Below are 27,937 nucleotides of genomic sequence, written 5' to 3'. Positions count from 1 at the left end.
GCGGGAGATGGAAATTTCCTGATGTCGCGGAACCGTATGCCATAAAATACACGTGCTGTATGCCAGACAGCCGTTCGTAACTGACAGGGCTGGTTAACGACTCCGCTGATATTTATGAGAGATGGCTCAAAAACTTCACAACCGCGCAAGGTCGGTCAGGCAACGTCTCTCGCGCCACGAACTGCTGCATCCGAGTCGACGATGGGAACGACACGGGCGGTACTTACACGTCTACAATATAAAAGTGTGTTTCGTTGTCTTTATAGTTGCACGCTTATAATTCCTTCGCCACCGTTTTGTGGCGACAGAAGTAGAGGACGACACCTAGCCGCGTTCAGGAGTCTGTCTGGGTAAGTACACGGCGTCACTGTCTGCAAAAAACAGCGGTGTAGCACCGCGAAGGTGAGTGAGTCTCCATGTAGAAAAAAAAATCTACATCTATGTCTTTGCTGATTTACGCATTGCGAGAGCCCGGTAGTTTGCGTTGGACTGAAAGCTTCGCACAATAGTATTCGAAGATGTCATCATTTGCAAGAGGAAACAATACGTAGATCCTACTCACTGCTGGAGTTCAATCGCAAGACAAGGCGTGCCCTACGCTCAAGAAACGCGCCACCGTGCCACGCTATACGGTAAGAGTGCCAACGATATTCATGCGACGAAGGCGGTCCGCAACTTCTGTCTTGATCGTCAGCTAAATGATCTGCGCGCTCACTTTCAAGCATGAAATGCTTTTATAGGTTCCGTTGTCGGCGACCTTCGAGTGAGCTTGAGCGAAAAGTCAGAGCCGTTATCCTGGCATCGTTGCGAGAACACAACGAGATCGTTCGGGCAGCCAGTCAAAAGTTAAGAATGTGCGGTCTCTGGCCCTCAACCCTTTGTACAGGAAGGAAGGAAGGAAGGAAGAAAAATAAGGAGGTGAAAGGCAGAGAGGTTAATCAGGTTAAGTGTCCGGTTGGCTACTCTGCACAGGGGGATGGGGTAAGGGCAGAAAATATTAGAAAACAAGAGAAGATTTAAAAAATAAAAGAAAAAGAAACGCATCAGTTCGCACATTCTATAGTTTTTCAATAAGACCTGTTTCTTTTAAAAAGCACACTAGTGCTTTTAAAGCAGTTCGTGCCGACTTCGGCTGGGACCAGGGACCGAGAATTCTGGCTTCCGTAAGGGGACGGCTGTCAATCTTGTCGAGCGTGGTACTAAGGACTTTCCTTTGTGCACTAAAACGACGGCAATTACACAGAAGATGTGCTATCGTCTCTTTGCCACCGGCAACTTCCACAATCTGAAATTGTGGCCATTCCGATAAGGTAGGAGTACGCGTTGGTAAAAGCTACTCCAAGCCATAGGCGACAAATGAGAGTTACCTCCCGTCGTGGTAGGCTATATGGAAGGCGGAGCTTGAGATTAGGATCCAGGGAACAGAGGGGCTGGTTTTTAAAGTCTGTTGAATTCCAGTGGGGTAATGCAAGCTCGCGAGCAAGCGCACGGAGCTTTCCCGCTGCGTTTGTTCTGGACATAGGGATACCGTCGCAATCAGCACTGGTATGTGAAGATCCAGCGGCTGCGTCTGCTTGCTCGTTTTCAAGGATACCACATTGACTTGGCAGCCATTGAAAGACGATGTAATGTCCTTTGTCAACTTCCAGATGGTCAATTTCAAGTGTGTCCGGGACAAGACGTTCGTGGGGTCCACGGCGTAGCCAGAGAGCAAACTCCGGAGGGCGGCCTTGGAATCGCAGAAGATGGACCATTTATGGGGCGGTTCCTGATAGATAAAGTGCATTGCTGCACGCAGAGCTGTAAGTTCGACAGCCGTCGTCGATGTCAAGTGCGATGTCCGGAATTTTATCAGTGTAGATTTTGCTGGGATAAATACTGCAGCTGCTGAACTGGAGTGCCTGTAGTGGCCATTGCGCATTCTTCTTGACGCCTGGAATGGTAAGGCATATTCGAGGTGAATGCAGAAACCGCAGTGGCAACGAAGGCCATGCTGCTGGGACGTAATTCGAGGGTAGCGATGCTCCGTTAGGTAGACAGGAGACGAGTAAAACTCGTATGTGGCCTAGTTATTGGCAGGCAAGCAAGATGGTGAAAGGGCGTCTTTGCGACATGTCTAATGTGCACTCTTAGAGTGTCGACTTCAATGCAGGTTGATATCGGGTGGTCACGCGCTGTGGTGATTCTGACCACTGTGCATGCACACTTAGGGAGGCCGAGGCGCGTACGTCGAACTTGGGCTTGCATACTCTGGAGTGTTCGAAGGTTCGTTTTACTGGTACAGGACCGCATTACATGCGCTAGTTACTTCCCCAACAAGTTAGAAAAAAATATTGCTTCCAAGTTCTTCCTAACGTTTGTTCACATTATCACTGAAGCTGTAACTTCTAGTACGCTGTAGTCGTATTTGTCATTTGCAATAGCGGCGTTCCAAAGGCACATACAGGCCATCATACATTTGATTGATACACTTGGTTTTGGCGCTCATACAGGGTTGCCTGCGCTCTTGTCAACTCAAGCGGTCCGTGAGTTCCGCGGTGCTGGTTTTGCGCCGGCTCGAGAGATGGCGACACGCATCGTGACCAAGCCGGCAGCGTCCGGCGCGCGGCGGATGGCTGCTTGACCGAGACGAAACTTGCCGCGAGGTTCTATCTGGGACAGAAAACTATTGCGTCCATATGGACCAGTGCACAGTGTGGCGTGGTGTGGTGTGGTGTGCCGTTGCGAAAATTAACTACACACATTTTAAGATTGTGGCTACTATCACCTTCAGCCAATTTGCTTTGCTGGTAGCCATTTTATGCTTACATGTACTCTCGATTACGGGAGAGCCAGCATTTTTTATAATGAAATTGTAGCCATGCGACGCGCCTAAGTCGTCAAGTGGTTCGCAGCGCTGGCTTGCACGATAGAAATTCGTAAAGGCGTTTTATTCCGCTTCTTTAGGTATGCATCCATGGCCTCATGATGAGAGTATCGGCCTTCTGTGCTAGGGGAACCGCGCTTGACACATACCATTGGGAATAATTATATATATATATATATATATATATATATATATATATATATATATATATATCCCCGCAAAGTGCGTGACACCCTAGGAATGCCACCGCATTAAAGCCAAGGAAATGTTTACCTCAACGACACAAAATGAATTTGGGTTGGCAGTTTATATACGCCCACGCATATACCCCGCACCTCCACCAGAATGTTACGTTTCGAAAGACACACACGAAAGAGGCGATTTACACGCTATTTGCACTGGAACCAGACAGTCAGGCCGACACTTGCTGGCGCCAAGAGCCCAGACACACTTCATCGTTTTTCTCCCGGCGGCTCGTCTCTTGAGCATCTCTCGATGATGTCGTATTAATATATATATATATATATATATATATATATATATATATATATTGTAATGCGGTTTATTGACAATTGAGAAACACGACCGTCTCCGTCGAGCATCAGACACCGAGAGCACGAGCCCATCTTCGTCGGCGGGCCGATGATGACAATGGGTTCATAGGGCGCGCCAGTCTTCTTCGCTACAACTGCCCCCTGGAGAAGAAGGAGCCATCCTGGCGACTCAAGGAGAGGAGAGAACAAGGGGGTCGTAATAGGGTTTAAGCCTCTGGACGTGCACTGTCTCGCGTCCACGACGCCTCAAGTCAGTAGATGGCGTTAGCGGCTCGACGACGTAGTTGACTGGAGTCGTCTGTTGTACGACGTGGTAGGGACCGTGGTATTGAGCGAGGAGTTTAGAGGATAGACCACGGGTGCTTGAAGATATCCAAAGCCAGACTAGTGAGTCAGGCTGGTAGGTGCAGGGAGGTCGGTCATCATCGCGACGGAATTTTTGGAGACTCTGGTTTTCCGCCGTGAACGAACCGGACAGCTGACGGCATTCCTCGGCACACTTGGAGGCTTCAGACAGAGGCGTGCCCTCTGATGGGTCAGGCCGGTAGGGGAGAATGGTGTCGAGCGTACAGGTAGGTTCACGGCCATATACGAGAAAGAATGGCGAAAATCCCGTTGTGCCCTGTGAAGCGGTGTTATAGGCGTACGTGACATATAGCAAAACGAGGTCCCAGTTGGTATGATTCGATGTCATGTACATGGATAGCATGTCGCCCAAAATACGATTGAACCGTTCTGTTATGCCGTTCGTTTGCGGATGATAAGCTGTAGTGGTGCGATGGACGGTATGGCACGCGGTCAGAAGGGCGTTAAGAACTTCGGAAAGAAACGCACGCCCTCGGTCACTCAGAAGTTCCCGCGGTGCCCCATGACGCAGTATGAAGTATTTCAATGGCTTCCAGGACATTGCAACCTCAGCGGGAATGACCACGCCGACAAAGCCGCCTGATCTGCAGATGAAAGTGGTAAATGTGTCTTGATTCCACTTTCGCGAACAAACGCTGCGGCTGGTTTGCGATTGATGTCCCGTGAGTGTGCTTTTCCCCTGTGGGACACGAACACTTTCACCATGTGTCATTTGCGTTCGTTATCTCCGGATATACGGATGCATCTACCGCCTGGATTACCACGACGTGAACAGACCATGCTGTACACTGTCTGTGGCTAGGCGTTGCATTTAGGAGCTCATATGCCTTCCTTATTGGAATGACCAACAGCCTCACGTGTGACATGTGCCGCAGCGATGAGACGCTCGAACGCATTATCTGTGTCTGCCCGCGCTATAGTGCGGAGATACAAGTGCTGTGCAGCGTGCTGGACCAATTGTACAATCGTCCACTAACGTAACTAAAAGCTTTATGTCCGTGCTTCGAAAGGACATCCTCACTGAAGGCCTTACTCGCGTTACTAAGGTCCCTGCAGTCTACGGGCCTTCACGATAGATCCTTTTTAATTCCCCTACTCCTTCCCCCGGTGCAGGGTAGCCAAGCCGACCTCTGGTTAACCTCCCTGCCTTTCTAAGCATCTTTTCTTTCTCTCTCTTCGACTGGCAACTAGCACTAGGTGTGCACATGCCGCGATGCACTTGCAACGTGAACGCGTGCGTCACCGCCCACGGCACTCTCGATAACTGAGCCGGGATTTTGTACGCGATGCCATTTCCGGTGCTATTCCTTTTCGCACTCTTCGTGCGCTTCGTCATTTGTAAGAGCAAAGCTCCACCTGCGCTATCAAAGGGATCATCCGGCCCCTGAACGGTGGATGCTAGTACTGGCATTGAATCAAGCGGAAGGCCTCGCTATAATATGGCGGCCCTGGCTGAGAAATTGTGGCAATTGAAGGGAGTGGATAATTGTTGCAAACAGATATATTCGGTCAGTCTAATATTGAAATAAACCGAGTATCTGTTGATCGAATACGCGCTACTGTATCACATAAAATATGTGCGTATCCTATTCTAAACTTTGAATATTCCGCCACAGCTGCATCTATTAGAATAGAAATGGAATGGGGGATATTCGTGTTGAAATCTTTTCATCAGCAGCACAGAGGACAAGCCTTAGTTGGTATTGGCCTCCCTAGGAAAAACATCGGCTTCAGAGTTAAGGTTATCTCAAAACGCTTGACGCACGCTTTCGGGAATCTGTAAGCTAAACAACAGTATATGTCGAAGTACACTCTAAGAGGAACGTTCAGCTTGTGGCCAACTCAGACTTTCCTATTCAAGTACATGTAAAACACAGTAATGCTTTTATGAATCAACCGCGAGACGAATTTGATTGAAATTTGTTGCAGTTTGAGGGTTAAAGACTAATTATAGTTACTCATGGACGTTGAATTTCGATAAACGGCCTCGAAGTTTTACAAAATTAGCTGAAATTTGGCCACCTTGCAAGAAAATGGGTGCTTGCGAGTGTGTACAAGTACTACTCACAAATTGTGGTATATAATCCAGCAATTATGTTTGTTTTAACTGCATTATTAGGTGCAAGTTATACAATTCGGATATCATTTTTAATGCTTAGTTACAAGCATAAAATTGGTAATTGAGCATTTTGAAATGTAGCAACATTCAGTAAACTTCCTAAAACATTGCCGACGCTAATTCAAGATTAACTTCCTGCAGTTACTAGATTTTAAGTTTTCCTTTTAATTCAACAAGCCGCATCAAAAAATGGAGGACGCTTAAGCTTCGCCATTAAGAGTGGAACGCGATAGCGTTATCGAGCCCCGTGCGCATCACATTTTTCTTTGAGTAGGGCTTCACTGCAACACCGTACGTGGGAAAGCCAGCTTACAAAGACCAAGCTTACACCGATTCCTTTAAAGTCGGCTTCACTCTTAAACAGAATTGAAATCTTGGGAAGACGCTTCTGCCGGGGCAATATAAGTCGTCTTATATTAAAATGTGAAGGCCCTAGCATTTTTTTCTATTATGTCAGTAATTATTTGCTATTGCCCCGACGCGCGCGCGTGTCCAAAACGCATTAGGCAGGCGAAGTCCCAATTTGACCTGCCGAGGATGCGAGCACCATCTGGATATGAACTTCGCAACTAACCTGTCCGAGCGCGCCACTGTTGGTATGGTAGAAATGCTGGAAAAGGGGTTTGTGTTTGAGTTTCCTCGTAACAGAATCATGTTCACTCGTACATTCAAATTACAATCCGACGGCACTATGTCTGTAGGTTATGGTTAAGTCGTACTTTACATTTCTTCTGACGGATTTCACTGTGAGAATTTCAATTTTTGTTTACCAACACCTTGCGCTACGTGGAGGGCCTGCGCGGTCGGAGTGGTTGGGAATGATTTTCTCCCATGGACGCCGAAATCCACGCCGACGCCGGATTTTCGGCGACACAGGGCCCTTAACGCTGTCGCGTTAAAATCGATGCAGGCGTTGCCGAGCGAGACGATTTTTTTTTAATTTTCATATATTCAGCGATGAGCTGCTGATATCTCGGAAAAGGTTCTAGTGTTACAGTGCTAAGCTAACATGACTTCACAACTTCTGAACTTCCATTTCACTTCAACGTGTGCCCTAATGTTAATAATTAAAAAGTTGATTAAGGAATATTTTATTTAGCTTCTTGGAGATCGGCCAGTGTCGCGCAAATGACATGCCCATCTTCTATGCAGGAAAAGGCGGGTCAGCACTACCAGACGCGGGCGATAAAAAAAAATCACCGACGATTACGATACTCCCTAATGCCACATTTTAGCACAGCTCTTTAGACGTTTTGAATTCCACTGGTTGCGTCGCCCATTGTTCCGAACGAAAGTGTGAACACGGGAACACGTGGCTCGCGCGTAGCGAATTTCTAGCGGTGGCGGCGGTGGCGCAGGCGAAGTAGCGCATGCGCAGTGGGTCTGAAGCCCGTGCTAGTGCTTGGTTTCCACATATGGTACCAGTGGACGCACTCGCCGCATGCCTTAGTAATGAAGCCATCGGCGACAGCGTCACGCCACCGTAGAGCACATCTCGTGAGGCACTCCGCTTTCCTCTTCATGTTTCCGCTGTACCCTTCTCTTCCCCTTTGCTTCACGCTCTCTCTTCGCTATCGCCGTCTTTCATCCTCCGCTGCGCTGCACTCGTACGTATTGCCTGTTACGCCGACGCCGAGGCCGATGCTCAACGCATGAACAGCCGCATAAGCTCTCTAAAAATTTGTTTGACAAAAAAAAACACATCTGGTTAATGGTTCACTCTCTATTGCAGGTAACCATGGAGAACGAAGACCTGGTAATCACTGGTTTCTCTGCACGCTTCCCACAAGCCGACAGCTTGGCTGAGTTCAAGGAGAAGCTCTACGCGGGCGTGGACTTTGTGACCGACGATGAGTCGCGCTGGCCTAGAGGTACGCCTATGGACAGTAGACAACCGCCGATCTCTGCCGATATGCGCTTCATTGGAGCAGTTGCTATGTTATCATGTGCAGCCTTATATACGTGGACAAGGTATACGAGGAAAACGGAACACGAGTGCTTAAGCTCCACCGGAAATATTATTCGAAAGCAATTCATCGGTTGAAAAAAGTGTTCGCCGAGCTTCGAAATATGTGCTCATTTTTATATGAAGGCGCTATCACCAGCATAGAAGATACCGTTAAGTAAACTGAGAAAGTGATTTCAGAAAGGATGACGTGATACTCAGAGACAAAGAGATAGACAGAGAGAGGAAATTTAACGGCAGAAATGTGGAGCGTTGTGAGTGAAGCCCGGCACTCTGTATTAGGGAAGTTACACGCGTAAAACACGGCGGTAGGGCGCGGCACTGGCCGCCGTGGAAACATCATACCTGCCGCGAGCAACGTACATCCTCCTCAGTGAGCATACACTAACTCCGCGCTGTTTTCAAATGAGGAAACTAAAGTTTTTCTTCAACTTCATGACATGTATGCGCGAATTGAACATTATTACCGAAAGGTACGCAACTCAACAAAGCGGAAAACTATGTAAATCAGAATATTTTAGAATAGTATTGAAAGTTGGAATAGTTGGTGCTGTCCTAATTTTTTGGCAAATCAGTTCAGCGGAATCCCGCAAGGTGAAGGAAATGTCATGAAAGGTAAAATTGCCATCCGCCTGAATGTAGCACATAGCTGTATACAAAAAAGACCCCCACGGGTTTCTCAGAAAGTTTCGCAGATGAGGAAAACTTCCGGGATCAGGGCACATTCTTCCTCAACTGCGAAGACTTTTTTTTCTGAGAAATCCCTATGGGTTTCGATCCTTTCTAGCGTCGTGCTGCATTTAGGCGGGTGACAATTCTTTCTTTCACTCTTTCAATAGCGTGAAGAGACGGCACGTGATGAACAAAATGACCAAGACAGTGCTGACTGTGAAATAAATTTTTTTCAGAGAAGCATTCCTTGACAGCTTGAAAATTTCGTTCAAGACCTCGGGCGCTCTTTAAGTAGCCCCAAACATTCTGGGCGTCCATCGTAGGCCCAGTAGTCTTTTGGAGCGTTATACTTCATGAGCCAATCAATCAACGGAAAAGTATTCAGTGGAACCAGTTGGCTCATGGCTAAGGCAAGTTCGAAGAGCTGTACTGAAACACCTATGAGCGAGGTCCTTGTCTATCTTCTTTTGTGCCGCGTTTCAGTTGAGCAGTTCAAACTTGCCTTAGCAATCCACCATCGCTTCGTCCTCACCAGGTCATCTGGGCCTGCCCGAGAGATTGGGCAAGATCCGCGACCTGTCACAGTTCGACGCTCAGTTCTTCGGCGTTCACCCGAAGCAGGCGCACCTGATGGATCCCCAAATGCGCCTCCTGCTGGAGACCGCGTACGAGGCCATCGTGGACGCCGGATACGACCCCGAGACCTTGCGGGGCCGTAAAATCGGTGTCTTCATCGGCTGCTCCGACTCCGATTCGGACGAGGCGTTCGACGTGGACACGGACAAGATCGACGGCTACAGCTTGCTCGGCAGCGCGCGGGCGATGTTCGCCAACAGAATCTCCTACTCGTTCGACTTCAAAGGTATCCTTACAAATATATACTTCGCATAAAAGAAAAGATACTACAGTCATCACACCACTGTAGAGCTTAATAGACTGAAATGAGATTCTTTATTTTATGAAGACTCTTTTTTTGCATTTCCACGCACACCAAACTCATATTAGCGGGTAAAGGCGACCATGCCCTGTCTATACAGTCGGCCAGACATGTTTGTGGAACGCGGAATTCCCGAAAAAGCTGAATTACCGCGAATCCGGGGCGAACTAAAAGCTCCAAATTATAGTAGTTCTCGCGGAGCATACTCAGCCAGGCATTAAATTACAAGTATCATGACCTACCTAGAGCAGAAGTTGAAATGCGTCATTCAATCTGTGTCCCGTTAAGTTTACTTACCGAATGAAAGTAATATCGTACTACCTGCACTATAAGTTAAACTTCAAATTGTACTACGCGTTCCGCCTGTACAAAAGAGCCATTCTGCGCACGTATTCAAAGTATACATCGCTTGCAGCTACTAACTGGTGCGCAGTCACGTGGTGGCGCTTTTTTTTTTTTTTTTTTTTTTTGCCCCTGCAACACAGAGCCCAACGTGGGAGTCGCCCGCTGCGCGCTAGCGCGCGCCTTGCAGGATCTCGATAAAGTGTTTCAAACAACCAACCAACTGAAATGTTTTTTCTGGGGTATTACGTGCCAAAACCAATTTAGATTATGAGGCACACCGTATGGTGGGATGCTCGGGATTAATTTTGACCACCTGGGGTTCTTTAACGTGCACTACAACGCAAGCGCACGGGCGTTTTTGCATTTCGCCTCCATCGAAATGCGGCCGCTGCGGCCGGGATTCGATCCCGCGACCTCGCGCTCAGCAGCGCAGCGCCTTAGCTGTCTGAGCCACCCCGGCGGGTCAAACCAACTGCAATACAGAGTCCTTAAAGGGACAGAAGGCCATTAAGAGATGATTTTAGCTGTGCTAGTGCATTATCTTTCTACAATGCCCAGGAAAGCCAAGCTTACCGTGAGGGGACACTTGGTACGCTGGAAAAAAAAAGAAAACACGAATCAAAATCGGGTGGCGATGCTGCCGTGAAATACCCGCACGAACTCACCTTTACGCTGTGATTTTGGACGTCGTCTCCGCGGGGAACCCAGCTACATTTTTATCGGCAAAACACAGTGTTTTAAATTACCAAAAGAGCGCACTACCGAAGTTTCAAGAATATTTACTGAACCACAACGGTTGAAACGAGAAAAAAGATGGGGCTTTGTGATCCGTGCTGCACACGGACGTACCGGCCTATAAGGTTTGGGCGCGATATTTAAAATTGAACTTGTACCGTCATTTTCCCTTCGAATACTCAACCTATTACCAAGAACTCAAGTAGAGTTCTTGAAGAGTACTTTATCAACCTAAATTGCTTCAGTGTTTCTCTTTAGCGTTCCTTGAAATGCTCTGTCAATTTGTACGCCCTTTCTGAGGAGTTCTGGGCAAACGACGTGCGGTCGTTGATTTGATTAGTGCGGTGAGCGACAGCCGACGGGTGCCAGTCCATTAAGCCAAGTCGATGCGTTGTGAAGAGGGATAAATCGCAATATTCAGCGAAATGTTTATGGGCGTAATGCTTCACATATTTTTGAAGCAAGCAGTCGTCCAAAATTGCGTTGTAATGGATATTTCCAGAAGTAAACTGCTGGGGAAAGGGTTGCTGTAGCCCAATGTTTATAGAACATAGTTACAATGTACGAATATCATACAGAGTGTTTCAGCGAACACTTTCAAAATTTATTTAAGGTTGGCTGTGGCAGATAGCCCAATTCTAGTTCATGAGCTGGTCTACTCGAAGAGGCGGACATTACTTTCACAAGAAATTGAAATGCATAATCGAATGATATCCAAAAATTCAAAAATTAAGTTTTTAACTAATTACCTGATGGCCCATATTGCAATTTACAAATTGTAGCCGTGGAGTTCGCAAGGCGCATCCACTTGAAATTAATTCTCGGGATGACACCAGTTTCGAGATATTAATTCCCGAACTTGGCGTAGAAATGCATTGGCGCTCGAGTTAGTTTCTTAAGAAAACGTCGCTTTCTACATTGAAGCCCAAATTTAACGTGAAGCCCAAATTTAATCGTGAAGCGAGCCACGAACGGTCAGTAATCAAACCTGCTTTACAAACAAGTTCTACGTGGTTCTGGAAAAAGAGAATAGGAAACGCCTTTCTCCAATTCATCGTTGCCCTTTCAGGCCCCAGTCTGACAATCGACGCGGCGTGTTCGTCGACGATGATGGCGCTGAACCAGGCAAGGCTGGCTCTTCGCTCTGGACAGTGCGACGCGGCCATCGTGGGAGGAAGCATGATTGGCCTGAAGCCCACCACAGCGCTGGGCTTTTACCGGATGGGCATTTTGTCTCCAGATGGCACGTGCAGGTCCTTCGATGCTCGCGGTAAGTACTATCTGCGAGTATCTATATATCTATCTACCATACATCCGTCCGTCCGTCCGTCCGTCCGCCCGCCAGTCCGTCCGCCCGCCAGTCCGTCCGTCCGTCCGTCCGTCCGTCCGTCCGTCCGTCCGTCCGTCCGTCCGTCCGTCCGTCCGTCCGTCCGTCGGTCGGTCGGTCGGTCGGTCGGTCGGTCGGTCGGTCGGTCGGTCGGTCGGTCGGTCGGTCGGTCGGTCGGTCGGTCGGTCGGTCGGTAGGTCGGTCGGTCGGTCGGTCGGTCGGTCGGTCGGTCGGTCGGTCGGTCGGTCGGTCGGTCGGTCGGTCCGTCTGTTTGATTATTTGGCTGTCTGCCTGTCTGTCCATTCTTCATGCTGTTAAATATGCACTTAGAACAAGTATTATTATATTAGGGCTTGAATATAGGCCTCAGTGCTCGAGAAAGGTAGTAGTAGTAGTAAACACTTTATTTGGGTCTTGAGAAAGGTGGATAAATTTTTGTAGCTACAGGCATATCTTATATAGATTGAAAACATTGATAAACTATTGCATTCTCGACGCATAAACTGTACGTACAAGCTCTAATAAAGTTTGAAGACTAATGTTTATTTAACTTTGAATTGGTCATTATAGGCATAAAAAGTTTTCAGAAGCTCAACAGTTTGGTTTCTAAGTCCCACACCAACGATACCTAACGTGTACACAAATCGGTACGAACACTAAAAAAATCACTAGGTCTACCCCTGTCGAGAAAATTGATGCAAGCGAAACTTGGTCGTGTGTGTACCCGACCCACTACTTTCCTTCCCTTTTCTACTACTTTTCTTTCCCTTTCGTGCAACATTTTCCTTCCGTTGCGTTGTACGATTCTCTGCTCGTCGCTGTTGTCGCTTGCGTTTCATGTCTCAAGTTTGCTCGGCGGCGTGGTTAGCAGCATTCGTCCGCCATTGCTGCTTGCGATTCTTCGAAATGAAATTGCTTTAAAATTGAATCGGTCCATCACGTAAGGCAATAATGGCTCATACCCTCCTAAACAATAGCTCATACCCTCGTAAACGCCGTCTCCCCATTACGACGACAGAAGAGAAGTGAACGCTGGATGATGAGCGGCAACGGTGTCGACTGTGTCATAAGACGACAACGACGAACGTCGGAGCATGAGCACGAGCGCAATCCGAGGGGCGCCAACGAGCCAGCTGCGGAAGAAGAAGACGACGCTCGAGTCACTGCTGATGATGATACCGCATACATTGCGTGCCCCGACCCCGATACAAATGAACCTATAAAGCTTCGCTTAAAATGAAATTCCTGGGTTTTACGTGTCAAAACCACGCTACAATTATTAGGCAGGCCGTAGTGGTGGACTGCGGATTAATTTTGACCACCTAGGGTTCTTTAACATGCACCTAAAGGGCGAGACACACGATGCGATTTTGCCTGCGATTCGTCGTACGACGCGCCGCATCGGCCGCCGCACTCAACAAGTTTTCAACATATTCTCCTGCAGGTGGCGGCGGACCGCCGCCGCCGCATGCGACCAACCTGCTGGATATAGTCGTACGACTCTGCGATCGGTCGGACGGCCGCGGCCAATGACAGCGCCGCCAGCGTGTACGTCATGGTGACGTGATAAAGCCGGCGGGGCGGCGCCGGCGAGCAAGCGCTCCGATGGTTTTGGTTTTTTTTTTTTTTCGCTGGTCGAGGCGCTGGCCTCTTTGCCGCTGACGGCGTCACAAAAATCGGGTACACTTTGTTTCTGACACGAAATAACCTATAGAATGAAGTGAACTCAAAGTTGTGTATGTTATAAAACGTTGCGCTAAGTAGTAAATCTTTGACGTGGAATCTTTGACGTGGTATCGATTCGGAAGCGGTCAGCGCAGACGCCGCAACAGTCGTCTATGCGAAGCGGCTCGCCTGACTGGCATGTTTTCTCATCGCTACCAACGGCGTCGGGAAAACTAATTGTATTGCCACTTATGAGCGACATAAATGTTCAGACGTTGATTGTGTTGACGAATATGGGCGCTTTATAACGAGCTGCGGACGGATCGCAAGGGCTGTCGACCCCGGATCCGACGGCCAGCGAGCTAGGCCTATGTACCGTCTCCCAGCGATCGCAAGCTCGCCTGGCTTGATCGTTCGCTTTCGTCCGCGCCGATAAAATCAAATGTATCGCAATTTAAGCGCGACATAACTGTATGCACGTTGTGCTGACCGACGTAGGAGGTTTATTACGAGCTACAAGCGGTCGTGTCGCAAGCGACACCAGTCTCGGATTCGACGGCCCAGCGAGCTAGGCCTGGCAGCTCCTAGCCATCGGCGGTTGTCGACGGAGCCCACACTGCGGACGCGGCTTTGCGGAAACACGTCTACGCTGCTCGCACAGACGCGTTTTTATTGTGATCGTTTGTGCGAAACTAGAGAACTGTGCAAATACGTTTGTTTTCACTTTGCGAAGTTCCGCAGTATTCCGAGCGTCCATGCAGGGCCGCCGGTTGTGGGCGGAGCTACGCATCGCACGTCGTTCGTACCATGTGTCCCGAATCGTCGTATGCGGCAAGTCGGACTCCGACGCGTCGTACGACGGATCGCACGCAAAATCGCACCGTGTGTCTCGCGCTTAATCCACGACTCATGGGTGTTTTCGCAATTCGGCCCCATCGGAATGCGGCCGCAGCGGCCGGGGCTGGATCCCACGTCCTTGGTAACAAAATTCAGAGCAATCACCGAGACAAACAGGCATCAAGAAGGAAGTGATATAGTATTAGTACTCAGGTTGTCTAAATATAAAATTCCCTAAAAATTCTACGGCAAAGCAACCGTAATGTCTGCGTACGTCTGGTAACATAACACAGTGCCTAGTGCGTTTAATAATTCATTTCGTAACCACTCAATGTTTCAATACTGCTGCCCGACTCAACGGCGACATAAAAAAAACTTCAGCTACAAAATTTTTAAGGCACCGAATGCGCTCAAATTTTTCCTGCTTGCTGTGGGACGGGTACGGTTTAACATGCCATTAATAATTGGAGCTCGAAAAATTTCTTGTCAATGGCCCCTTGTAAATACGTCTGCTAAGTTCGTAACAGGCGGGAGTACGGTCTAATATGTAGCCTTGTTCTTAAGTCAAAATTTGTAGCAACATGTGTTTTATACCTAAAATATGTATCATGAGTTCGTAAAAGTCCCGTAGTACGGTGTAATGTCAAGTCTTTTCTGAAATGAAATTTTCTGGCAACCATGCTTTGCACTTTTAAGTTCAAGGCAGTGTAATGACTTATGGGGTGTTATTAGGCCCCAGCAAACAATACTAAAGATGAACATGAAATACCACTGCAAAAGAACGACAACCTCCATGTCGTTCTAAAATACTGAGTGACCTGCAAGAGGCTCTTATTTATTGTTTCTTTAGTGAGTTCTAATGTGACCGCGCAGCCCGCTACATTTGACAGCAGCCACCTGTGTACACCTGTCAGGGCAAACGGGTACAGCGGCCGGCGCTCCCAGTATCAACGGAATAGGCGCTGATTGTGACACCGCGAAGGCTGCGCTTCGCCGAGCAATCGCAAGCTGCACGTGGCGCCTTTTGCGCCTACACTTTGGGTAAAACCAGAGCCCTTGAAAAATGCATTAACCCGATTCGGGCTAAGCATTATTGCAGGGGCGCTATAACGTAAAGTGATTCCAAACTGTTTTGATTCCAATTTCTGCAATCAGCCTCCACGATTGGTCAAAACATTTTCGGGCCACTCCCAACTTCGCCTGTCTGTCACGCGACGTCGCGAAAACCGCGATAGCTCCCCATCTGATATAAGTTTACACACTGATTATGCATGAATAAACCGCAGAAAAGAAATATAATCATTCCTAATTCGATGCCTTTTCACCGTTAGCCCTCTGCTATTGGTCCAATGTTTTCTGGCTGCGCCCACTTCGCCCGTCTGTCACGCGACCTCACAAAACCGCGAAAACTCACCACGTCAAAGTGACGTCTACGCGAAAAAAATGCATTATTATGCCGAACAAAACTGAATTTTTTCTGAATAGCTACAGACTGCCCCGTTCCGAAAGGAATAGAAGATGGCTGCCCGCCGATCGTTCAGGCCCTCGCTACTGGCACCTGCCGGTGCGCATGTATTTATTTGCGCATGATAAACCTTTTCGCATGGCAGTAAAACGTTATCGAGCCCTTTCGGCATGCATACGACATAGCCCTGCCAACTATTCCTTACTAAGGATCCGTTTTAGCGGCATTCTTATCCTTCCGTTGCACGCCGTCGCGATTTTCGACCAGCCACCGCAAGCTAAGTAAGGCGAAGCGGACCAATCTGAGGAGCCGGCACCACCCTATTCATGCGGTTATCTTTTTTCACTGTGCTGGCTCGGCCCCATCAAAACCCTCTCCACTAGAGCATGCTCCTCGCCTCTTGTCAGTCAATTAGATAAGAAAAACCGCTGAGTGTATACAATGTTATTGGTTTTGAAAGCGAACAAAGGTGACCTCCTATAAACGAGGGGAGTGTTTGATTGGGTGTTCAGACTTGCATCGGTGGTTACGTAGATTTGACGTCAGGAGTTTGGAATCAAAACAGTTTGGAATCATTTTACGTTATATCGCTCAGCTCTCTATGAAGTCGAGAATCGTAAATGTTTCGTTTGGTTGGATAGCATGACGAAAAAAACAAAAAATCCTTCCCAGACTTTCGCCAATGTGAGCGACTGATGAGTCAGAGATAGCGAAGTTGTATAATATAGTTCTCGTACCCGTCATAGGAAGTACTATGCTCGGTGACAACCTAAGAATAAAAGTTATATGCACGCTGTACAAATCAAACACAATTGGCATAGAGAGCTAATTAGGTTCGCTTATTTCCATGACGTTGAACTGTTCTGCGAGTTTAAAGCAGCTCTTTTCTCTGCACAGAATCTATTTTTGTGTCACTGGTTTTAGTATGAAACCTGAACGCTTTGGCAAATCTTATGGCTCATCGTGGTACCGGCCCTCAAGCCAAATGTAAGATTTTGGCTCGAAACTACGAGCATTTCATTTTCTGTTCAGCCTACCGTTTACATTAGCAGAGTTAATTCGTTAAGCTGTTAGCGTACCCCAGCTAGCTCGGCTCTCTTTGAGAGTAGAAGGGCAGGCGTCCTGCGTTTTTGTAAGTGTAGCTTCTGCGGAATCCGTAGGTTGCCACCGGCTTTAGGAGTCTACTTGCTAACTGTTACTAGTGATGGTTCACCGCCAAGGAAGGTATTTCTTTTTATCACACCCTAGTTCATCAGTGACGCCCTGGTCATACGTCTTCCTTGGGGCTACTACGCAGTCAGTGTTGTTGGCTGCTCAAAGAGAAATGTTTGTCGAATTCTTTACCGTGTTTACAATTTCTTAACCTGCTTACAACGTGTAGAACACACTAGAAACAATCGTCAGAGAAATAGTTCAAAAAGTTGGTAATTTTGAAATTCTTAACAATTCTGTTAAAAAAGCTTCAACAAGCACTTATATCGCAGCACGCAAAACTTACGGAATTAGAAGATTGGAGTCGGAGGTCGATCGAATCTTGTGGTTTTTGGCATAGATGAAGGAGCAAGGGAAACTGAAGCTGTGCTGTGACACACAGTAATCAAGGAGGTGCTCGAGGACAGGCTCGGCGCATGAAGTGTTTGTCTGTTGCTCGAATACATCGTCGGGAAACCATCCTGGAAACCCACCTGTTTTTCTGTTTTTCCTAAAACAAGTAGTGCTACGCAACAGTAAGAAGCTTAAGGGAATGCAGAAAACACCCATTTCCTTAGATTTAGGTGCACGTTAAAGAACCCCAGGTGGTACAAATCAATCCGGAATCCCCCCATTACGGCGTGCCTCAGAATCAGACACGTAAACCCCATAATTTAATTTAATTTTTAATCTTACGGGAGCGCAAACTTACGTGCGAAATGACTTCTCCGTAAAACACACAAAAAAAAACGAGAACTGCTACGGCAAAGCGCTAAAGCAGAAAATAACAAGGCAAGTAGGTCGCACTAAAACGATAAACTGCGCGTCGATGCCCAGTTCTACGCATGTGATGATGTCTCGAGCATGCTTGTTGTTATTTGATCCGGGAAAGATCCTACACAAAGTGCACAGCTTTCACTGTCAGCATTTAAGAACATCCGTGTTGTCTCTTTTAACACCAGAAGCATTCTGAACAAAGTGGCAAAACTTCACATATTGCTTTTGTCTTACAACCAACACTTGTTGGTAATGACTGAGACGTGTTTTCATGATGGTGTACGCGATGAATAAATAATTCCCCCGTCTATCAGATGCAAAGTCGTGATCGAGGCACACGTGGCGGAGGAGTCGCTGTAATTTTTAAGCTCCGTATTGACGTATGTTTCATATACCAGATTGCTGATCATGAAAGTGTGTTTCTGAATGTATGTGTAAATGCGTTCACATTTATGCTTTGTGTTCTCTATAAAGCCTCAGAAATGTCAGAGTCATTTTTTGAACAACTTAATGACGATCTTCTTTTAAACCGCGCGCATCACGTAATTACTTTAGGTGGCTTCAACCTCCCAGGTATAAAATGGAATAATTTTTTGCAGGCAATATAAATCGAATGAGGTTACCCTAGACACAATGTCAGCTCTGAATCTTGACCAAATTGTCTGTCAACCTACGCGTAACAGTGATGCTGTGTTGGATTTATTCTTTGTTAGTGGTATTTGTTTAAACGGTGACATCAGTATTGAAAAAGGTGTTTAAGATCACACCTTATTGTTGTTTTTTCCTGGCCTTATCGAGCGTCCCCATGGCACTCAAATACTTATTCAGTGATCATTAAAGACTTTGATGGCGCTGATGTCACATCAGTCCCAGATTACTTCGGCACTGAACTATAGTACGACTCATGATGTTCATGCTTATGTCTTGTGCACACGATTTATAAAGGCGATCATGTTCGCCATTGAACAATACGCTCCATTCCGGAAGGCACGTAAAAACCACAAAAATTCATGGTTCTCTGGGGATATTATGCATATTAAATGTAGGCTCAAGCGACTTAGAAAGCGTGAAGACGTAAAATCCTAGATTTTTCATGCTTTGAAAAGGATTCTGGCAAGTGGCGTAAGTGAAGTGTGGTCGCATTACAATCAAGTCACTCTCCTTGGATTCAATACAGAGGATCCTGCTAAATTTCGGACATTAGCGGGCCAAAGCAATGAAACAGTAAATAACATTAAACTGGATGGAGATTCAAAACTGATGGCTATATAATATCTCATTCTTTTAATACATAATTTCACAGCATTTTCGCTTCTTCAAGTGATTATGTGTCCCTAACTGCTATTTCTAATGACAGCGACATTCCTATCGTGTTTTAAAGGGAAGGTTTTTAAAGGTGTTTAAAGGTGTTTAAAGGGAAGGTGTTTTAATTATGTTAAGGAAACTCGGCATGAAAAAGAATATAGGGCCAGACCAAATCCCAAATACATATTGAAAGCACTATTCCACATAGATAAGTGAGTTCCTGGCATAGATAATTAACGCCTCCTTGCTTAATAGCGATGTTCCGGACGACTTGGAAATTGCACGTGTGCTGCCAGTCCGTAAAAAAAATAACAGCAGCCAATACTTTCTAATTATAGGCCAATTTCCATAACACCAGTTTGTTGCAAGTTACTAGAGCATATCGTTGCCCACAATATCCAGTGCTTTTTAGTGAATAATGATGTAATATTTCCTTGCCAACACGGTTTTGGGAAGGGATTGTCCCGACAACACAACTGGTGACAACTATTCACAAATTCTTCTCAATTGTAGACTTTTCTGGGCAGATTGATTCACTTTTACTAGATTGTTCGAAGGCATTTGGTAAGGTTCCGCGCAGTAAATTACTTCTAAAATTGGATAACATAGAAGTACCGCTTTATCTTCTCAAATGGGTTGAAGCATATATTTACCTAATAGAAAACAATTTGTTGAAATTAAATTTGGTGTATCTAGGATGCTCAACGTTACTTCCGGTGTTCCCCGGTGTAGTGTTCTCGGGCCATTATTGTACCTTATATAGCAAAATGATTTAGGACAAGAGATCCCCGACATAATGTCTATAAAACTTTTTGCGGACGATTGTATTGTTTTCAAAGAAACACCCTGCTTTGAAGACAATAACTTTTACAGCTCGCGGCCACATTGAATGCTAGTGCGCAGAATGGGACGTGGAATTAAACTTTAATGAAACAGGGCTGTTAAATATCAAGAGTAATCCAACTAAATTTACATACAGCATCCATGGCTCTCACATTCAAACAGTAAATCAACATAAGTGTTTAGGGATTACACTTCCTAGTGGCATGACATGGGGGGCACACATCTCGGCAATTTGTTCATCCGCTTTTCAGAAAATGTGCTTCTTAAAAAAATGTCGGCAGCTTGCAGTAGGGGTACAAGGCTGGAGTAAACAGCGGAGCTAGTGATCGACCTAGCTTCGTCCAGGTTTTCCTAGGCTTGGCTAAGTTTTGTTCTTTTCTTTCTTTCTGGGGTTTTACGTGCCAAAACCAGTCCTGATTATGAGGCACACCGTAGTGGAGGGCTCCGGATTAATTTTGACCGCCTGGGGTTCTTTGACGTACACTACCACGCAAGCACACGGGCGTTTTTGCATTTTCACCTCCATCGAAATGCGGCCGCCGCGGCCGGGATTCGATCCCGCGACCTCGTGCTCAGCAGCGCAACGCCTTAGCTGGCTGAGCCAGCCCGGCGGGCCTTGGCTAAGTTTTGCTAGGAAATGCTAAGTGGCTGCCAGGCACGGCATTCCGAATGGGCTCGCCGCCGACGCGCAGATTCTCGCTTGGCCGCGCGACGCGCTTTAAGATGAGCGGCTTCTTCTTCGGGGGTCCGGATCTTCTTTGGTCGCCCCATGTCACGGCTACATGTACTCGCCACAGAGTCAACGAGAGTTCTGCCGCCGTCGCGGCGGCACCCAGCTTTATACCCCCGGTGACGTCACGGCCAAGCTGCGCCTGCACACTTGCCGGGGCGTGGTTGGTCGAAACCTGCCGAGCCACCGCCAGAGGCGATTGGCGAAGTCACGGACACCACGCGCGTTTGGCGCGAACGCGGGGAAACGGGGAAACGCGGACGGCATCGGCAGCAGCTCTGTACTTTGCCTCGTTGGTGCTGCTACAATTTCTTTCTCTCTCTCTCTCTTTCTATCGCTCTAATTTTCTCGCTCTCTCTTTCGAGCATAGCGCGCGCCGCGTGCCTGCTCTCGTTCCCTCTCCTTAACGTCCCATGTCAAGGCAACATGTGCACGGCACGGAGAGGAGGCGAAGCGCACGCCGCTCTGCGAGGTGGTTGCTAGGCAACGTGCGGTGACGTCTTCGCTAGGCAAGTTTTTGCAAACGCTACGTGGGGAAACAAAAAGCTTAAACAGCTCCGCTGTTAAAAGGAAGCTATCAAAGGCGGCTGTAAATGTTAAGCTTCAAGCGTACACGGCCATTATTGGACTAAAATTGGAGTATGCATCCGTTGCATGGAACCGGTAGCCTAAGAAAGATATACAGCCCTTAAAAAGGCTGCGAAGGATAGCGGTTAGATTTGTATATAATAAATATAAAAGACTAGATTATCCAACTGAACTCACGAGTGCACATAGCATACCTCCATTATCTGCACACAGAAAAATAAGCCGACTAAAATTCCTGCAAATTATTTTTGTCCTGGGAGCTTAATATATCTGCGCCTTCACATCTAAAGCCCATCAAAAAAAGAACACGCCACACTTACAAGCACTCCCTACGACCAATATTTGCCAAAACAGAAGCATTCTAACGGTTTTCTTTTTTTTTTTTTTCGCGCACAGTTTCCAACTGAAGCCTGTCTCCCTGAATTTGTGTCCGAGGCTGTTAACTTTGATGCAGCTCTTAGAATTCATTCGTCTTGTTTAATATTTTGTTGGCAAAACTCCTAAGAGTATTGTTGCAAATCATATAAGTGCTGTTCTCTTTCTCATTGTATTGTAACTCCACTAATGCTAGCACCATACTGGCCTGCAGTATTGTGGAATGAATAAATAAACTTACATGTTCTTAAGTGTTTCCAACGTTTCATCGGCGGTGCATGGAATTAAGGTGCCCAATCACAGACAACTTTATGCAATCATATTAACATGCAGCATGCAATTTGCAAATCGATTTTGATTTTGTCAGCACATTACAACCCTACCTATGCCAATCACATACATTACATAACTAAATACCATTTGTAACGCACTCTTTGCAAATCACATGCAGTTATTTTTTGGGGGGTCTTTGATACTGGGCACTCCGTCAGGGCCTTTCACCGCCGCAGCCATATAAACTCCTGTCTGACCACCAACGTGGAAGCGTGAGAAGTTTACAAATTACTGCTTAAAGAAAAAAAAAAAACGCGCAAAGAATGGAGTTGCCTATATGGGAGAGGTACATACTGGGTCACTAGCTTTAATTTCACAATTCATATTCGCACTTCAAAGAAAACAAATTTGAGACTCCCACGCATGCTGAGTTGTTGGCGGTCACTTGACTGACATTTAACAACGATATTGCCACCGTACGCCGGTGTTCATCACACGAAAATGACTGCGAGACTCCCGTGAACTGCTTCACTGTAAAAAAAAGCTGCCGACTAATATTAAAGAATTATAAAAACCTTGACGTTTCGGCATTATTTCGCGAGCCTTGTTCACAATGAAGGAGAAACAGGCAGGATGAAAGGTCATCGGGCCCTTCCTGTTTGGAGGGGCCGCATATAACAAACGCATATCACATGGGCACATAACAGAGCAAAGACTGGGACAATGCCGGTGTCCTTGCAAATTCATGAAGTTTAAATCAGCGCCTCTATCTCGTGTCGTTGTGCATGTCCCGACAACTACACCACATTTGAACAGGAACGGCGAAAATATTAACCCGACGAACGCACGCACCCACTTATAAACTGACGCCCTTCGTGTTCCCCTCTATGCAAAAGGTAAACAATGAAAACGAAACTTTACTATAGTAACCTGCGTACGTTATTTCTATAAAGTAGGCGATTTCAACACTCACCTTGCGGGCATTTCGTATACATGCCACCTCTAGCGCGTCTATAGTTGCGTTTTATTACGTAGTGTTATGGCTGCTTGGTACGTGACATCCAGGCCCTACGAGCAAGTGCCACCTCTCCATGGTAACGTGGTTGACATGTCGAGAGATCAACATTTTAGCACATCGCTGTCCTGTATATACTACCGTGCTTCAGCGTAGAGTAAAATTAATGATGCATTAAAGAATTACGCTTTCAGGCGATTTCGCATTGACAAGTCATTGCGGTCGCTAATTCTGCTGTGCCGTCGGCTGAGTGGCACGACAAGAAAGTGGTTCCACCCAGCGGACGATCAAAACCACATCTAGCTTCTTTTTAGTAGTTAGATCTAATGTTTAGCAACACAAATTAACGGAAGACGTTGGCGCACTTATTGGTGCCGCCGACTCCTCTTCGTAGGGCAAACAAAATTATAATGTCAGAAACACGCTCAAAAAACAACACGAGACCGTCAAATATCACGAATATTTGCGAAGTTCCACACAAGAGTAAATGAAGGCACGGAAGAGAACAATATGGCACTCAGAGACGCACGCGGTTCCGCAAACAAGACTTAGTGAAAATGTGTGCACAAAATAGCTCGAAAACATGCTTAGTAGTTTACAGTCTTGCAGCAGACGGTATGTTGGTGCAGTGATTGCATACTGTTGCTCTTTTTTTTCTATGCAGGCAACGGCTTCATCCGAAGCGAGACCGTGGGCACCTTCTTCCTGCAACGAGCTTCCGAAGCCTTGCGGGTCTATGCCAAACTTATCCACGTCAAGGCTAACGCGGACGGCTACAAGAACGAGGGTAAGATAAGTTCGCTTGGAACAGCTTAAGCACAAAAATGAACTGGGACGAGGGATGAGGGGGAAAGGGCAAGGTTGATAACCAAAAATGCGTCTGATTGAGAATCCTGCACCGGGAGAAAGGGAAACGATGAAATAGAAAGGAGAAACATAGAGATCAACGCGTGGTGAATGTCTCCATCCGGGATGAATGCGGCACGCAGTCAAAGGCGTTTGAACAAAGCAGTAGCCTTCAAGATGCACGAAACTGCCTTCGCTGCCTTGTTGGCCGACAAGCGATGGGGACTGGTAAAGCCACCGTAGCGCAAATAAAACAAACACAAGAAAGGTGAGAGCAGAAATCACGGGCGCTGCACACCGAATTATTTATCACAATTCCCAAGAAGACAAGAAGAAAACATACCGTAAATTGCGCATGCACACAGGTTCCTCCCTGAAAAGAAAAAAGAGAAAATGAGAACTTCCTGCAGAACCGATCTCGCGATGAATGGCGGCAGGGGTAATTGAACATCACAAGGAGAGTTCTTCGTCCTGCAGTGGACATAAATAGGATGATGATGATGGTGGTGGGGACGGTGATAATAATGAAACAGGTCATGTATGAGGCGTGTACCGCGCCTGGTTCCTTTCTCACCCTTTCCCGCGGGACACGTGGCCCCACCTAATGGCGCCGCCGCGAAGTGCGCACTTGTGAACATATAATCAGATAAAAATTGCCTACATATTGTCACCTGTAGTAGTGGGAATAGCGCAAGCGCAGAGGCACAAGAAGAAATAAGTGCGCGTGCTAACCGCCCCGCCCGATAGTTCGCTCTCGCCGCCATTTTCTCGAGTGCCCAGCTGCTCTCAATAAACGTCGTCAGCCCCCTTTTGAAGGCGCGTGGCAACATGTATGACGCCAGTTCTATTATGCCCAGCAACGTGTCAATTTTAAAGGGCTTTCTTGCCATTTAAGAGCAGCGCATACGCAGCGGGCAGGCCGGTGCTTCACCCATGGACTTCCCAGTGACCCATGTTGACGGGAATACGGTTAGAAACATAGATAAATAGGTATACAGACAACGAAAAGTGCGTGATCTATCCTAAGAACTACTAATTGAATTAAACAAATCTCGCTTCAAAATAAACATCGGGTCGCTCAGCATTTCTTGGGTTCGTTGCGTGGTCGTTGGCTCTGGACTTTGAATTTGATTCACTTTGCATAGGAGAAAGCTTCGCGTTCAACCAGCCTTCTTTAAGAAAGGTGCTGTGATTTTTTTTTTTTTTTCATCCCGATACATTCCCGCTATTCCCTGCTGAGAATTTACTCCTGTTGTTTATTTAAATAACGGAACCGGTGCATCGTAGGCACATTTTCAGCGCATCGCATTCACTTAAACGGCGGTAATGCACTGGGAAGGGCGAATCGCATTGACGCAACAGAAGAGGGTGATTTGAGGCAGGGTAAGTTTTCTCACACCCGTCCGTGTAAACGCTGCCGTATCACGTTTAGGGAAAGGGGAAAGGTGACACGGCTGTCGCATTGTGCCTCTCCCCCACTTTCCGACGGAACGTTACTCGCCAGAACCAAGATCATGGCTTGTTTCGGATGAAGGAGAATGCATCACATGGAGACGCTGTCGCATTGTAATTATCGTGATGCGATCAAAAAGTAAGACGCGAAACTTTCGCATTATTACTGCGATAGCAATTATGGCGGCAGTCCAAGCGAAGTTTTGCCGTCGTCGTCTACTTGGCCGTGAGGTTCCGTATATGTTCAGGTATATGCATGTTATATGCCATACCAAGCTATATGACGTGCGGTACATGCTGGTTATATTGCCGGCCCATTCTGTCACTACAGTTGCTCATACCAACTCGTGCATTCCTGATGAAATTATTCCCCTGAATTTTGAGAATGGCAGGCCGCATACAAATGTCCTGAAGCAAAACACCGACAGCGCATGCCTTTTGACTTTAATCTTCTCCGACTTAAATATTAGAAGTGCGAAATAATAACAAAGCTCAAACCTGAAAATGATCAAATTTTATTGGCGCACTACTTCCGGGATTGGCCCAGGATAGAGATACACGATACGGAAAAGTTGTAATAAAGTTGCTAAGAAAGACGTTGGATTTAATTAATAAGCACAAATGGAATTCTCGGATGGCAGGATTCAAACAGACGTCCCCTAGCAAAACAGCTCATTTAATTTAGTCAGCTTATGCTTACTACGAGTCTTACAAACGTCAGTAAAGTCCAGTTATTTTTTCCTAAGTGCTCCTATTCTTTGAACTATTTCACTGCCGGATCCTGCGATTCAACGTTCCACCGACATAGATATAAATAACTTGATATTGGACTGAGTTGCTAGTTCAGCGCTAGTTGCGTTTGTTTTGCATTCTTCTGCACGTTATCCTTCACGCGCTGCTGCTTCAATACTTCGAACCAACTTCGAACCATGTACGCGTTCGACATGTGCGGAACCTGTGCCCCTTTGCCTCAATTCGCTTTCTCAGAGCCTCTCATCCTGACGTTACAGGTGTCACCTTCCCATCGGGAACACAGCAGGAACAGCTTCTTCGGGAGGTGTACGCCGAAGCCCAGGTCGACCCGTGCAAGATGGCCTACTTCGAAGCCCACGGCACGGGTACCAAGGTCGGAGACCCGCAAGAGCTTGGAGCCATCAGCAACGTCTTTTGCGGGCCGGGCCGAGACAGGCCACTTCTCGTCGGAGCCATCAAGAGCAATGTGGGCCACGCGGAAGCCGCTTCGGGTGCGTAAGGCAGAAAGTTGGGATGGTTGCAATGAATGCATGCTTGAAATCAGCTTGGTAAAACGACGGCAGCCCGAAAAAAAAGGCGGAGAACGAGCGCTCAATTTGCCAACTGAAGTTTAGAAAGAAAAAACACACACACACACGCATACACACAAGAGTAACAATCTGCGCGCATACAATTAAGTGACATCATGAAGTAGACCAGGAAGCAGCAGCGTCTGACAGTCTAGCAATGAGATAGAATGTTAAGATGTACAGTTATCAGTCTACCTTTATATAAGACAAGTTTCGATATGTTGAGGGGATTTTTTATCTTTGTTTTACTTATTTCTGCTCAATCGAAGAAAGGCTTGCAAGTTCACAGTTCCGTAGAGCAAAGTTTTGGCACGAGTAGGCCAGGGTTTAGACCTGCTTCTGCTGTCTCTGATAGTAATAACTCTAAGACAAGACTCAGCAAGGAAGGAGCACATACACACGAGACGTAGGCAGTGGCTTTTTTTGCTGGACCCAACTAAAGACGATGTTGGTATTACGGTAAGGTATCGCATAGTTTTTTTTATTCTAATGAGAAACACAGAAATATATCGCAGGTCACACAACATCATAAAGGTAAAGGGAAACAAAGGTATAGAGGGCCATAAACGTGGTGAATTCTGAGAGCCCAAATTTCCGCAGTAGCAAGGCCCGTCTATAAACTACCAACCTCTGAAGTACTCTAGAGGCGCACAAAATCTCACAAGAAACCAAAGTGAAATATCATTGCTTCTGATGCTTCAGAATGCAAATGCATACCACGTGATCTTACCTATACACCGAATACATACATTGTCGTTGTCATCATTGGATGTATACCTTGTCTGTTGCCTAAATCACAGAGCTATAGACGCTCGGCACCACGCAGAACCGAAACACAAGACGGAGATAACTTCTATGCAACACAGGCAGAACCTTCACAAAACGCAAATTTTCCTTTTATAGGAAATAGGGTTGTCTCTACCTCTGCACACATTCCAGAGACTATAGGGGTCGTCTGCTGAGTGGGACTATATGAAATGTCCACTGCTGGTGTCTCTAAACATTTGCTCGCAAGGACGCCTGTTCCTGGCCGGGCGGCGCTCCGTGAGCAGTATGTTGAGTTTTCTATCATTACAAATTGGCGGGACTTCGTTACCGTGGCGAAAATGGAAAATCTTCTAAAATTTGCTATATGCAAAACATGTTCCTAACATTGCAATAGGATGGGTTGGTATTTCATTATCCCGAAACTCTAGTTGCTGGGATGATGAGGCACCGAGACAGAGCACGCATACACGTCGTGTGTGAGCGCTTGTGCGTGTATTCTTCGTGTCTCGTCGTGCCTGCGCTCTAGTTTCCCAAGGACGCTCCCCTAAATTTGGGGACGTAGTGCTTTCTATAGGCCGGGAACTACTCAGCCCGCATT

At 46.7% G+C, this 27,937-nt stretch overlaps 1 protein-coding gene across 1 annotated transcript in view; it reads left to right on the top strand.

The window, feature by feature from the left end:
- Nucleotides 1–7,643: 7,643 nt before the first annotated feature.
- The window catches only part of LOC119454113 (fatty acid synthase-like), a 115,882-nt gene continuing 95,588 nt past the window's right edge, over nt 7,644–27,937 (top strand). Inside the window, 5 exon segments of the mRNA XM_049667926.1 lie at nt 7,644–7,776; nt 9,079–9,405; nt 11,630–11,830; nt 23,616–23,738; nt 26,260–26,493. Coding sequence (XP_049523883.1) covers nt 7,644–7,776; nt 9,079–9,405; nt 11,630–11,830; nt 23,616–23,738; nt 26,260–26,493 — 1,018 coding nt within the window.

Source organism: Dermacentor silvarum, chromosome 5 (assembly GCF_013339745.2).
Source record: "Dermacentor silvarum isolate Dsil-2018 chromosome 5, BIME_Dsil_1.4, whole genome shotgun sequence".
NCBI classification, from domain to species: domain Eukaryota; kingdom Metazoa; phylum Arthropoda; class Arachnida; order Ixodida; family Ixodidae; genus Dermacentor; species Dermacentor silvarum.
The sequence above is the reverse complement of the archived record's forward strand: the minus strand, read 5'-3'. Positions and strand labels throughout refer to the sequence as shown.